Source organism: Triticum urartu, chromosome 4 (genome assembly GCF_003073215.2).
Source record: "Triticum urartu cultivar G1812 chromosome 4, Tu2.1, whole genome shotgun sequence".
NCBI lineage: Eukaryota > Viridiplantae > Streptophyta > Magnoliopsida > Poales > Poaceae > Triticum > Triticum urartu.
In genome coordinates, this window is record NC_053025.1 from 203,510,382 (window position 1) to 203,523,391 (window position 13,010).

The following is a 13,010-nucleotide window of genomic DNA, read 5'->3' on the forward strand; positions in this document are numbered from 1 at the left end:
TGCTACTGTCCTCGCACTGATGCTACGTGTGTGCTACTACCATGTGCACACACATACCACATGAAGGGTAAAAGAGTCTTTTCCGATGTTATTTAGGCTCAAAATGGACAAAAGTGTCATAAAAGGCATAAAATTTAGACTCGTTGCTAGATAGGGAAGAAAAAAAAATCGGTGTCAAATAAGGAAACGAAATTTAAGATAGTGTTAAATAAGGAATTCTTTCTTAGTTGTTACAGGATATATGCCGCAACAACAAAAGGCCGCCTACAAGCATGTGCGCATGGATGGCATGAGTAAGCTGCCTCGACGCATGGATCTATGTGGAAGGCATGAGTAAGCTGCCTCGACGCATGGATCTATGTGGAAGCGCCTCCCACGATGGACCAGGACTGCGTCTCCGGGATGATGATCGCGAGGTCTTTGGTGCCGGCGCATGCCCACAAGCGGGCCTCCTCCTGAATTGTTTGTATGGCGCGTGTGACGGATGGTTGGTCACCATCGAATAGGTAACTATGCTTAAATAAAAGTGCCTAGGCTATAAATCAGATTACGTGAATTAGTAGCTGGAAGAACTCTGCCCTGTATTATACAACCTAAGTACCAGATTGACACCTAAGAAATGGATATCCAGCGTCCGCATTTCCCTATTTGTAGTAGAACATAAAACTGAATCAAATCGAAGGTCCCCATGCATTGCAACAGGATGACAAAATAAACACATGGATATACTTTGATAAAAGAGAGAATCATGCATAATGTAGCATATACATTTTGCACACAACTTTATTGTAAACAAAACATACTCGTGGAAATTGCTAAGCTACTGGCTATGTCCTGAATATACTGAAATTGACTTCACTGGATTTATGACTTCAAGGTGGGCAGGATCTGCATGTTGATCCAGCACAGGAAAATTCATTACCCCTAATATTTGATAGAGACAAAGGCATCAACACATGATCATGGAAAAGCAAAATCCAGTTTTATCACCAAAAAGAAATGAAAAAACAAGTTATTGGTGCTTTCTTTCTCTGTAGTGCTGAACCACTGCTTGGATTGTGTGGATAATAGGGAACTTACATATAACAAGAACTCTTTATAATTTGGAAGTATACGATATAACGTGGACAATAGTGTTCTCTCAAAATCTGTAGCAATCAATGGAAAAAAGTAAAAGCTAATCTCCTAACACTACAATATTCTCAGGTATGTATTCTTCAAAATAGGGGTCATCTTACTTTGCCAGGTACAAAATTGACAAATACTCCCTCCGTTCCAAATTACTCGTCGCAGAAATGGATGTATCTAGAACTAAAATACATCTAGATACATCCATACCTGCGACAAGTAATTCGGAATAGAGGGAGTACAATGGTACTGCTAGTAGCCTATTAACGATTTTGAAGATGTGGCAACAAGACAAGTTGTGCCATTTGAAAATGAGTGTAACCATGGACAATTAGGTCAACATGTTCTAGTGGTAATAAAACCTGGGACACCTGAATTAGTACTACAATTATGTTAATGTCAAATTCTTCAGTTTGTTCCTATAAAAACGCCCACTGTAACTATGTTTCAGTTCTTCATCACTCCTTCTACTTTCATGAAAAAGGGAAAAGGAATAGGGCAGTATTAACGAAGGGGGATATCTTACTGGAGAAATAACGATGAATATCTTAGACTTCTCTCTGTAGTTCTGAACCACTACTTGTACACTGTGGATAATAGGTAACTTACATACAACAAGAACGCTTTATAATTTGGAAGTGTATGATATAACGTGGACAACAGTGTTCTTCCAAAATCTGTAGCAATCAATGGAAAGAAGTAAAAGCTAATCTCATACCACTACAATATCATCTATTATGTATTCTTAAGAATAGGGGTCATCTTACTATGGCAGGTACAAAATTGACAAAGACAATGGTACTGCTAGTAGCCTAGTATCGATTTTGGTGGAACTGGTTCTACTTTTTTTATAGCAGCCAAACCAATCCAGAAGACCGGCAACCACATGGGCAGGAAAATTCTTGTGCACATGCCCTGGTCCTAGTGTAACCCAACTGACAAACGTGAATATACATATCTGGCAGATTGCATTACCTGAAGCGCACATAGTCAGGGTTCTGGCCAGAGAGTTGCTCTGACATGTCGCTGAACACGTGATTGACGCCCCAACCGCGCAGACCTGGACCTGCGACGAACAGAGAAGCACGTGAGCAGCTGGAGGGTCAAGGAACCATGATGAGGCCAACAGAGGTCACAGACGCTAGACAGCGGTTAAGGACGATGATTGCGTAGACATCCACGGAGCAGGCGGGGTTGTGTGCCATAGCAGAAGATGAATTATTTAACATTTCTCTTTACCTTTTAGAATCATCAAAGGCAATAATGTTGAAAGAATTAGCATAAATAAATTAGTGATACTAAAAACATGATGGGATGATTAGTTAAACCATTACCGCTCATTCTCACCTTACTGACTCATAACAATCAAGCTTAAAAACATGATCTGACCATGGACAAAGACAAAGACAAAATGACCAAAAAGTCTATAAATAGAACTGCAGCAACATGATTGTGTACCAACAAAAATTACATGGCAGTGTGACGGTAATGTGCATTCAACCCAGGGTTTTTTATAGGCCACTTGCAATTGGACAAGGATTCATATTAGCACCTGATCGGCACCAATGCAACCGATGCGGGGACAATCTTGGACTCTTCGACGACAACGACAAAGTGGCCGACGGCGCCCTTGGACCTTGGTCATCTTCTTGTGGAAAAGAAAGCCGCTCCTGCTCGCGGCCCTTGACGGGGTTGATCTCCGAGTCGTCTACGCCAACGCTGTCGTTCTGCTCTCATAATTTGAAAAAAGAGGTAATGTACCGCACCACCAGGCAAGTAGTCAGAATCAACTTTCACTTTTCATATGGTTAGATATAGTGGACTAAATTAATTAGGCAGCGTTTGTGTACACATTAGTAACAAAATCAGTAATCAATAAGGCATAGTTAGGCAAATCGACACACTGAAAAAACATTGTTAATGCAGTGTGAAATAAAAGAGGGATGGAACATAGTACCTATTCATCGTATGGTAAGAGAAGATGTGGCAGCAAAACAAGTTCTGCCATTTGAAGATGAGTGTAACCATGGACAATCAGGTCAACATGTTCTGATGGAAGCAATATATGAAAGGAACTGATAGTAAATGGATGGAGCAACATGAATCTAACCAACAAATCCTAGCTAATGTTTCAATTTTTTCTAGTAAGACCGCAGATTCTCCTTTCACATTTATTTCAAGGGTGTGTTCATAGTTATTTGGCTTTATATAGTTTTCAAATTACAAATCTCATAAATGTTCACACACTTGTTTGGTCAACCTCAGTGCTCGATGGTGCCGGGGAGCCAATGAGTTCCTCTCTATGTGGCTATTTTTTAAAGTAAAAGACAGAACGCAACCTGAATTCTAACGAAGTCATATAATGTGTGAAAAGTCTGATGGAACAAACCCAAGCTGATGACATACAACGTCAAAGCTAGAATAGTTAGTGAATCAATCAAGACCCCCCCACGTACACGACCAAAATAATAATAAAATTTACCTCTACAAAGGGCACCCAGTAGTAAATCAGAGCGCCGGCACAATTTTAGTCATAGGAGCAACTTATCTCTCCAACAATCTATAAATGAACGGTTAGTGCTCACCAAGATGAATCTCTGTTTTCTTCAATGCACATTATATATTCTGTAGATGAATCTTCTTCTTCAGAACTCCTTTGTCCCGATCTCTGTACGAAATGAATGTATGAATGTACATTGTAATGTGTAAATATTAATGCTGATGCATAGTCCAATAGTTAATATGCGTGTACATACATGTATATATCCACACCAAAATAAAAGGGAAATAGTTCTGATATGGTACAGAACATAGCACCAAATGCCAATGAATTTGAAATAGTAGTTCTGATGCTCGATGACAGAAATGTAGGGAAATCTAATATTTTTTAATGGTCCAGCATGAGATATACATCTTATGTTTCGATGTTAGCTCAGAAACTGTTGGTTACAAAAATCTCATCATCCCCAACACATCAACGAGTATATACTATTGCACAATACTGGTTTGTAGATGTTCTCATACCTTCAGAAGGGCCTTTCCAGTTCCATCATGAAACCTGCATCAGTGTTTCATGTTCCAGTTTCATGTTAAGCAAAGTATCCAACACTGCAAGTATGAGAATCAGTATCGAGGAGAAGCTACACACTATTGGCTAAACGCAAGGATTGTTTTTCAAGTGTGCGACAATGTAGGGAAAAAAACAGTATCAAGGAGAACCTACACACCTTGCTTCCTCGACTTAGCAATTAGTATCGCATATATATCTTATCTCCAAATAAAATTAAAATATGCATGCATATCTTGTTTATCATGTCGCATATGCATCAGCAAAGCTAGCTGCCCCTGCAAGTGTACATATGATTAGTCTAGGGTAGTTCATACAGAATAATTATATGATGTGTCTTGAACTGTGAGGCTGCTCTTATCACCAATTAACATTAAAAAGTGGATGAACCAGCTATAAATTTGAACATGGGATCTTATGTTGAACATGATATCCAGTTTGTAATTTAGAAGTGAGTGATGTAGTCCATAATCAACCAATAGAAAAGAAGCGCATAACCAAGCAATGGTTGTCTATAAACAGTACATGATAAGGAAATTAGCTGTTGCATAATAATACGTATTTTTTGTCTCTTCAGTGTTACTTGGTTATTACATCTCAATAAGCTGTCTCTAATGCCTCCTGTTCGCATGATATATTCACGCACCAAAATTAGAAAACAACATGTGTCGTTGTTGCTTGATCCAGCAAACACCACACACATGCATGCACACGCAACAAGCATCCATCGGCAGCCAGCAAGCAGCAAGCAGCACGCACACAAACACGCTGAGTTCATACAAGCATCAATCGGCGGAGAACACGCACGCACACAAGCTAAGCTAGAAAGCCACACACAGAGCATGCCCATCCCATCACTAACGCAGAGCACACACGCACACAGCGCAACACATACACAAAGGTCAGATTTGGCGGAGAGGGAAAGGGAGCCATAGCACGAACGGGCGGATCCTATAGGCGGTACGCGGCGAAACCTTGAAGTGATTGGCGGCGGATCCTGTAGGCGGTACGCGGCGGATCCTGGAAGTGATCCGCGGCGGATCCTGAAAGTGATCGGCGGCGGATCCGGGAAGGGATCATCGTGTGACTCCACAAGTAGATCGTCGCCGGTTCGTGAAGCAAAGCGGTGGCGGCTTTGAACTGGGAGGGCACCGGCGAAGGGATGCAGCGGCGGGGGCGAAGTGCAGATGCCGCCATGGATCTGGGCGCTCCCTCTCCCTTCCCTTACCTTCCCTTGCCTTGCCTTCCCTTCCCTTCCCTTCCCTATGGATTCCCTTGGGAGAGGAATAGAAGGTTGGGGGCGGCGGCGCAGGGGGGCGAGGAGATCGCTGGCGGCGGGGTTGGATTGGGGTTGCGGCGGCGGCTGCGACTGGAGACGGGAGACGAGGCCGGGCTAGCGAGGGATTGATTCTCTCGCGACGGTAAAACCAGCGGAGCAGAGGTGGTGGACGGAACAAAAAAACCTTAGAAAAAAACCGGATGAAAGAAATGGGACAAAAATAAATCCGAAACGGAGACTACCAACTGAGACATTACGAGTAGAGATTGGTGTAATATCTATTGTATTCCAACTTTTCCATGGTTCATACCCCCGATACTAGCCATAGATTCATCAAAATAAGCAAACAACACATAAAAAACAGAATCTGTCAAAAACAGAATAATCTGTAGCAATCTGGACATTTTGAAAACTTCTGTAACTTCAAAAATTCTGAAAATTTATGAAAACCTCATAAATTTGTTTATTAATCTTCTGCAGAACGAATCAGTATTTTATTGCGTTTTTGCTAAAACCTAAAATTAATTTTCTGGGTGTAAAAGTTTCTGTTTTTCAGAAAGATCAAATCAACTATCACCGTAAGCTATCTCAAAGGTCTTATTTAGCACAAACACTAATTAAAGCACAAAACCACATCTAACCAGAGGCTATATGAATTATTTATTACAAAATATAACCTAAAAATAAAAAATAAAAAATAAAATTAGTGCCTCCAACAAGCGCTATTGTTTAACGCCGCTAGCTAGGCATACAACGCGAATAAATCTAAGTATTATCGTCTTCGGTGTGCAATCAGCAAGTGGCTCTCATAATAGATTCATAAGGAAATTTAATTTTGTTTCTTGGAAAGTGTTTCATGTCTTTCCTTAATGGAAATTGAAATCTCTAATGTTTCCTTCTTTCATATCAATAATTGCACCAATCGTTTTAAGAAAAGGTCTACCAAGAATAATAGGACATGTAGGATTGCAATCTATATCAACAACAATGAAATCTACGGGCACATAATTCCTATTTGCAACAATAAGAACATCATTAATCCTTCCCATAGGTTTCTTAATAGTGGAATCTGCAAGATGCAAATTTAAAGAACAATCATCAAATTCACGGAAATCTAGCACATCACATAAAGTTTTTGGAATCGTGCAAACACTAGCACCCAAATCACACAAAAACATGACACTCATAATCTTTAATCTTAATCTTAATAGTAGGTTCCCACTCATCATAAAGTTTTTTAGGGATAGAAACTTCCAATTCAAACTTTTATTCAAAAGATTGCATCATAACATCAACGATATATTTAGTAAAAGCTTTGTTTTGATTATAGGCATGAGGAGAATTCAACATGGATTGCAACAAGGAAATACAATCTATTAAAGAACAATTATCATAATTAAATTCCTTGAAATCCAAAAGAGTGGGTTCATTGCTACCTAAAGTTTTGACCTCTCCAATCCCACTTATCAATTTTTGATCAAGGTCTAAAAACTCCGAATCATTGGGACGCCTTTTAACTAAAGTTGACTCATCTTCAGTCCCATCTTATCAAGATTTATATTGGAAAACAAAGATTCAATAGGAGCTACATCAACCACTTTAAAATCTTCATCATTATTTTCACGGGAACTAGAAGAACATGTTCTTACAAACCAATCCTTTTTAGCACGCATCTTAGCGGTTCTTTCTTTGCACTCATCAATGGAAATTCTCATAGCTCTAAGAGACTCATTGATATCATGCTTGGTGGAATAGATCTAAGTTTCAAAGAATCAACATCAAGATAAATTCTATCCATGTTCCTAGCCAAATCATCAATCTTGAGCAATTTTTCTTTAATCAAAGTATTGAAATTCTTTTGCAAACTCATAAATTCTTTAACACTATTCTTAAAATCAGAGGGCATCTTAATATAATTTACATAAGAATTGTCGTAGGAATTACCATAATTATTAGAGGGATTACTAGGAAACAGCCTAGGATTAAAATTACCTCTATATGCGTTATTACCAAAGTTGCTCCTACCAACAAAATTCACATCCATAGATTCATTATTATTTTCAATCAAAGTAGACAAAGGCATATCATTAGGATCAATAGAAGCATTCTTTCTAGCAAATAATTTCATAAGCTTATCCATCTTTCCACTCAAAACATTAATCTCTTCAATCGCATGCACCTTTTTACTAGTGGAAGATCTTTCGGTATGCCATTGAGAGTAATTAACTATAATATTATCTAGGAGTTTAGTAGCTTCTCCTAAAGTAATTTCCATAAAAGTACCCCCCCGCATCCGAATCTGAAATATTTCTAAAAGCAAAGTTCAATTTGGCATAAAAAATTTGTATAATCGTCTACAAATTCAAACCATGAGTAGGGCAATTTCGTATCATCAATTTCATCCTTTCCCAAGATTGTGCAACATGCTCATGATCAACTTGCTTAAAATTCATAATATCGTTCCTAAGGGAGATGATCTTAGCGGGATGAAAATACTTGGAAATAAAAGCATCTTTACCTATATTCCATGAATCAATACCATTTTTAGGCAAAGATGAAAACCAAGTTTTAGCATGATCTCGAAGTGAGAACGGAAATAGCTTCAATTTAACAATATCATTATCCACCTCTTTTTTCTTCTGCGTATCACACAAATCAACGAAATTATTAACATGGGATGCAACATATTCACTTGGAAGGCCGGAGAATTGATCTTTCATAACAAGATTCAACAAAGCAGCATTAATTTCACAAGATTTCGCATTAGTAGTGGGAGCAATTGGAGTACTAATAAAATCATTATTATTGGTGTTGGAAAAGTCACACGATTTGGTATTCTCTTGAGTCATCGTGAGAAAGCAAGCAATCCAACACACGAGCACACAAAAAGCAAGTGAAGAAGACGAACGGAAGAGGGGTGAAGAAAAGGCAAATCTTTTCGAAAATCATTTTAGAAATGGGGGAGAGGAAAACGAGAGGCGAATGGCGAATAATGTAATGCAAGAGATGAGAGCTTATGATGGGTACTTGGTATGTCTTGGCTTGTCATAGATGTCCCTGGCAACTGCGCCAGAAATTCTTCCTGCTACTTCTTGAGCTTGTGTTGGTTTTTCCCTTGAAGAGGAAAGGGTGATGCAGTAAAGTAGAGTAAGTATTTCCCTCGGTTTTGACAACCAAGGTATCAATCCAGTAGGAGACAACGAACAAGTCACCAAATACCTGCACAAACAATCAACAACTTGCACCCAACGCGATAAAGAGGTTGTCAATCCCTTCATAGTTACTTGCAAAAGTGAGATATGACAGAGATAGATAAATGGTAAAGTAAATATTTTTGGTATTTTTGGTTTATAGATCTGAAAGTAAAAGATTGCAAAGGAAGTAAATCAGAAACTAAAATTGTAGATCGGAAACTTGTATGATGAAAAATAGAAGATTATATGATGGAAAATAGACCCAGGGGCCATAGGTTTCACTACAGGTTTCCCTCAAGATAGAAAATATTACGGTGGGTGAACAAATTACTGTCGAGCAATAGATAGAAAAGCGCAAAGTTATGACAATATCTAAGGCAATGATCATGAATATAGGCATCATGTCTGTGTCAAGTAGATCGACTCCTGCCTGCATCTACTACTATTACTCCACACATCGACCACTATCCGTCATCCATCTAGAGTATTAAGTTCATAAAGAACGGAGTAACGCTTTAAGCAAGATGACATGATGTAGAGGAATTAACTCAAGCAATACGATGAAAATGCCATCTTTTTATCCTCGATGGCAACAATACAATACATGCCTTGAGGTACTGTCACTAGGAAAGGACACCGCAAGATTGAACCCAAAGCTAAGCACTTCTCCCATTGTAAGAAAAACCAATTTAGTTGGCCAAACCAAATCGATAGTTCGAAGAGACTTGCAAAGATATCAAATCATGCATATAAGATTTCGGAGAAGATTCAAATAATATTAATAGATAAGCTAATCATAAATCCACAATTCATCGGATCTTGGCAAACACACCGCAAAAAAAGTATTACATCGAATAGATCTCCAAGAACATCGAGGAGAACATGGTATTGAGAATCAAAGAGAGAGAAGAAGCCATCTAGCTACAAGCTATGGACCCGTAGGTCTGAGGTAAACTACTCATGCTTCATTGGAAGGGCAATGGTGTTGATGTAGAATCCCTCCATGATCGAATCCCCCTCTGGTAGGATGCCGGAAAAGGCCCCTAGATGGGATCTCACGGGTACAGAAGGTTGCGGTGGTGGAAAAGTGTTTTCGTGGCTTCTCCTGATGGTTTTGGGGTATACGAGTATATATAGGCGAAAGAATTAGGTCAGTGGAGTCACGAGGGGCCCACAAGGGTGGGGGATCGCCCTACCCCCCTAGGCGCGCCCTCCGTCCTTGTGGCCGCCTCGTGGCTTCTCTGACTTGCACTCCAAGTCCTCTAGATGTCTTCTGGTCCAAGAAAAATCATCAGGAAGATTTTATTCCGTTTGGACTCCGTTTGGTATTCCTTTTCGGTGAAACTCTAAAACAAGGAAATAACATAAACTGGCACTGGGCTCTAGGTTAATAGGTTAGTCCCAAAAATCATATAAAATAGCATATTAATGCATATAAAACATCCAAAACAGATAATATAATAGCATGGAACAATCAAAAATTAGATACGTAGGAGACGTAACACGTAGCAGCTGCGCGGCGGGCACGCGGGCTAGTACTTGTCGCGGCGTCTGACCTTGATGCCTCGGTTCTGCCGGGGCAAGGCTGGCTCCTCTTTCACCGGAAGGAGCATGGACGCCTGCTCGTTCTTGACACGGTGGCGTGGCGGGGAGGCCGGCTCCTCCTTCACGCGTGACGGTAGCGACGGCAGCCACGACCCCATGTCACCGAGCGACCGCTCCGTCATTAACTCGATCTGACGAACAAAATCTTCGTCCATCAGAGCGTACTCCTTGAGGAGTTGGGGCGGCTGCTCCGGCGGTGCCTGCTCCTTCTCGTCACCGGAGAAGATGATGACCTCCTCCTTAGCGGAGGAGCAGGCCGCCGTGGACGCTGACGGGCCCGAAGAGCGTCTGCGGCGGTGCCAAGACCCATCGGAGGAGGAGCTTCCACCAACTTTGCCTGCCGGCATGGAGCACCATGACTTCGGCATTTCTGCAGCTTGGGTCGAAGGGGGGGGGGGGGGGGCTGGGGGCACGGAGATGGGGAAGGGGAGGGGAGGGGTGCATCTCTGTGCAAGTCCGGCGCACGGCTTAAATAGCCACGACGAGGACCAGGTGAAGGGCCGGTCAGCCTCTTCAATATGGCACAGCGGCCGGAGTTGGTTACTCTGGAACCTGTGTCTGCATTGAAGCGTCGGCTGCCGAGAGGTTGTGTTGGCCAGCGACGCCCTCCCTCCCTCCCTCCAGTCACATCGCAGCATCAATGCCAGCGCCCGCGTGATCTGGGCCGGCATGAATGCGGCGCGATAAGCGGCATGTACATCAGAAGGAAAGCGAGGGAGGGGTGGGTGATGGATTTTTGGTGGGCCAGGGCAGTCAGAAGCGGGCTTGGGACTGGTCCGGACTCCAGCAAACCACCCCCATGTCTGTCTCCGGTTTGCAGGAGAAATCGTGTCTGGAATGCTCCACGGACTGATACAGGTCGACATTGGATGGCTTCTGTGGTCTAGATGGTTACAGAGGTTTACGGATCCGCCTTGGAGATGCCCTAACATGGTGATCTAGGTGCGCTATAAAAGATGTCACGTTAGATTTTTGCTTAGTTGAAGTAGAAAAAGAAAAGAAGCCAGTTATATGATTAGATAACAAAGCCTGGTGTTGACTATATATCAATGCCATGTCACTTAAAGTCTTCATAATATCTTTCTAGTATAATAGATGGGTTGTAAACTATCTATTAGTACTTAAGGCTTGCATGTGGAAGGAGAGAAGAAGACACATGCTAATCGGTGGAAAGGAGAGGAGTGCTGGCTCATACGGGTGCATGTGGGCTTGATTTCTTGTTTCTTGCGCTGCAACCGATGATAGCTCAAGATCCCTGTCGGTGTCAAAACCGACTGATCTCGGGTAGGGGGTCCCGAACTGTGCGTCAAGGCCGGATGGTAACAGGAGACAAGGGACACGATGTTTTTTACCCAGGTTCGGGCCCTCTCGATGGAGGTGATACCCTACTCCTGCTTGATTAATATTGATGATATGGGTAGTACAAGAGTAGATCTACCACGAGATCAAGGAGGCTAAACCCTAGAAGCTAGCCTATGGTATGATTGTTGTGTATGGAGTTGATTGCCTATGGACTACAACCCTCCGGTTTATATAGACACCGGATAGGGTTAGGGTTACATAAAGTCGGTTACAATGGTAGGAGATCTTGAATATCCGCATCGCCAAGCTTGCCTTCCACGCCAAGGAAAGTCCCATCCGGACACGGGACAAAGTCTTCAATCTTGTATCTTCATAGTCCAGGAGTCCGGCTGAAGGTATAGTCCGGCTACCCGAACACCCCCTAATCCAAGACTCCCTCAGTAGCCCCTGAACCAGGCTTCAATGACGATGAGTCCGGCGCGCAAATTTTCTTCGGCATTGCAAGGCGGGTTCCTCCTCCAAGTCCTTCGTAGAAGATTGTAAACACCAAGAGTAGTGTCCGGCTCTGCAAAATAAGTTTCCACATATTGCCATAGAGAGAATAATATTGACACAAATCAAATCTGCCGACGTATTCTGCAGTGCGTCATCACACTACGGCCAAGTCCTTTACTCGAATCGTTTTTACTTTTCCACCTCAGCATGTTTTGCGAGGCGGTTTCCTTGGCACGTCTTGTCAAAGCAGAGATCGTGTACCCACTTTACGGGATTCTCATCAATACGGACGTGGGTAACCCAACTGCGCCATTTATCACGACGCTTGGGAGGCAAGCGAGTTTTACTAGGCTGGTGGGGACGCACAACCGCATCCGCCCATATAAGGGGATAAGGATCCACCCTTTTACCTACGCCTTCTTCCTCTTTTGCCTATCCATCTCCTGCGCACTCGAGCTCCAGTGCCCAAGCCCGCACTTCCCACCTCAACCTTCTCCAGCAATGTCCGGAGCGGGAGGCAAGTGGATGGTCTCCTCCGTCATGGAGGGCCATGTCAAAAAGCTAAGGAAGGCCGGATACTTGTCCAAAGACATCGCGCACCGGCTTCCCGAGGAGGGGCAGCTTCTCCCCACCCCAAGGCCCCATGAGAGGGTAGTATTCCTTCCCCACTTCCTCCGCGGACTGGGTTTTCCACTCCACCCATTTGTCCGGGGGCTCATGTTTTACTATGGCCTGGATTTCCACGATCTGGCCCCGAACTTCATCCTCAACAGCTCGGCGTTTATCGTCGTGTGCGAGGCCTTCCTCCGCATCCGCCCCCATTTCGGCCTCTGGCTCAAGACCTTCAACGTCAAGCCCAAGGTGGTGCGCGGCAGCCAGGCGGAATGCAGAGGCGCCATGGCGGGCAGGATGGCCAACGTCCTATGGCTCGAGGGCTCCT

At 42.7% G+C, this 13,010-nt stretch overlaps 1 protein-coding gene across 1 annotated transcript; it reads right to left on the bottom strand.

Annotated features, from left to right (window-relative positions):
* Positions 1–704: 704 nt before the first annotated feature.
* Positions 705–10,641, bottom strand: LOC125554690. The gene is made up of 4 exons (XM_048718163.1): positions 10,225–10,641; positions 4,153–5,588; positions 2,681–3,796; positions 705–2,194 (listed from the first exon to the last, which is right to left on the bottom strand). Exons 1-2 carry the CDS (start codon positions 10,639–10,641, stop codon positions 4,641–4,643), a joined length of 1,365 nt encoding a protein of 454 aa, XP_048574120.1. The 3' UTR covers positions 705–2,194; positions 2,681–3,796; positions 4,153–4,640.
* Between the last annotated feature and the right edge of the window lie 2,369 nt (positions 10,642–13,010).

What these genes read in the sequence shown, in the direction of transcription:
- LOC125554690 (XM_048718163.1), bottom strand. Translation starts at nt 10,641, where the DNA reads ATGCCGAAGTCATGGTGCTCCATGCCGGCAGGCAAAGTTGGTGGAAGC. An exon ending in GGCAGAACCGAGGCATCAAG is followed by an intron (nt 5,589 to 10,224) that starts GTCAGACGCCGC and finishes ATCCCTCGCTAG; the next exon opens with CCCGGCCTCGTCTCCCGTCT.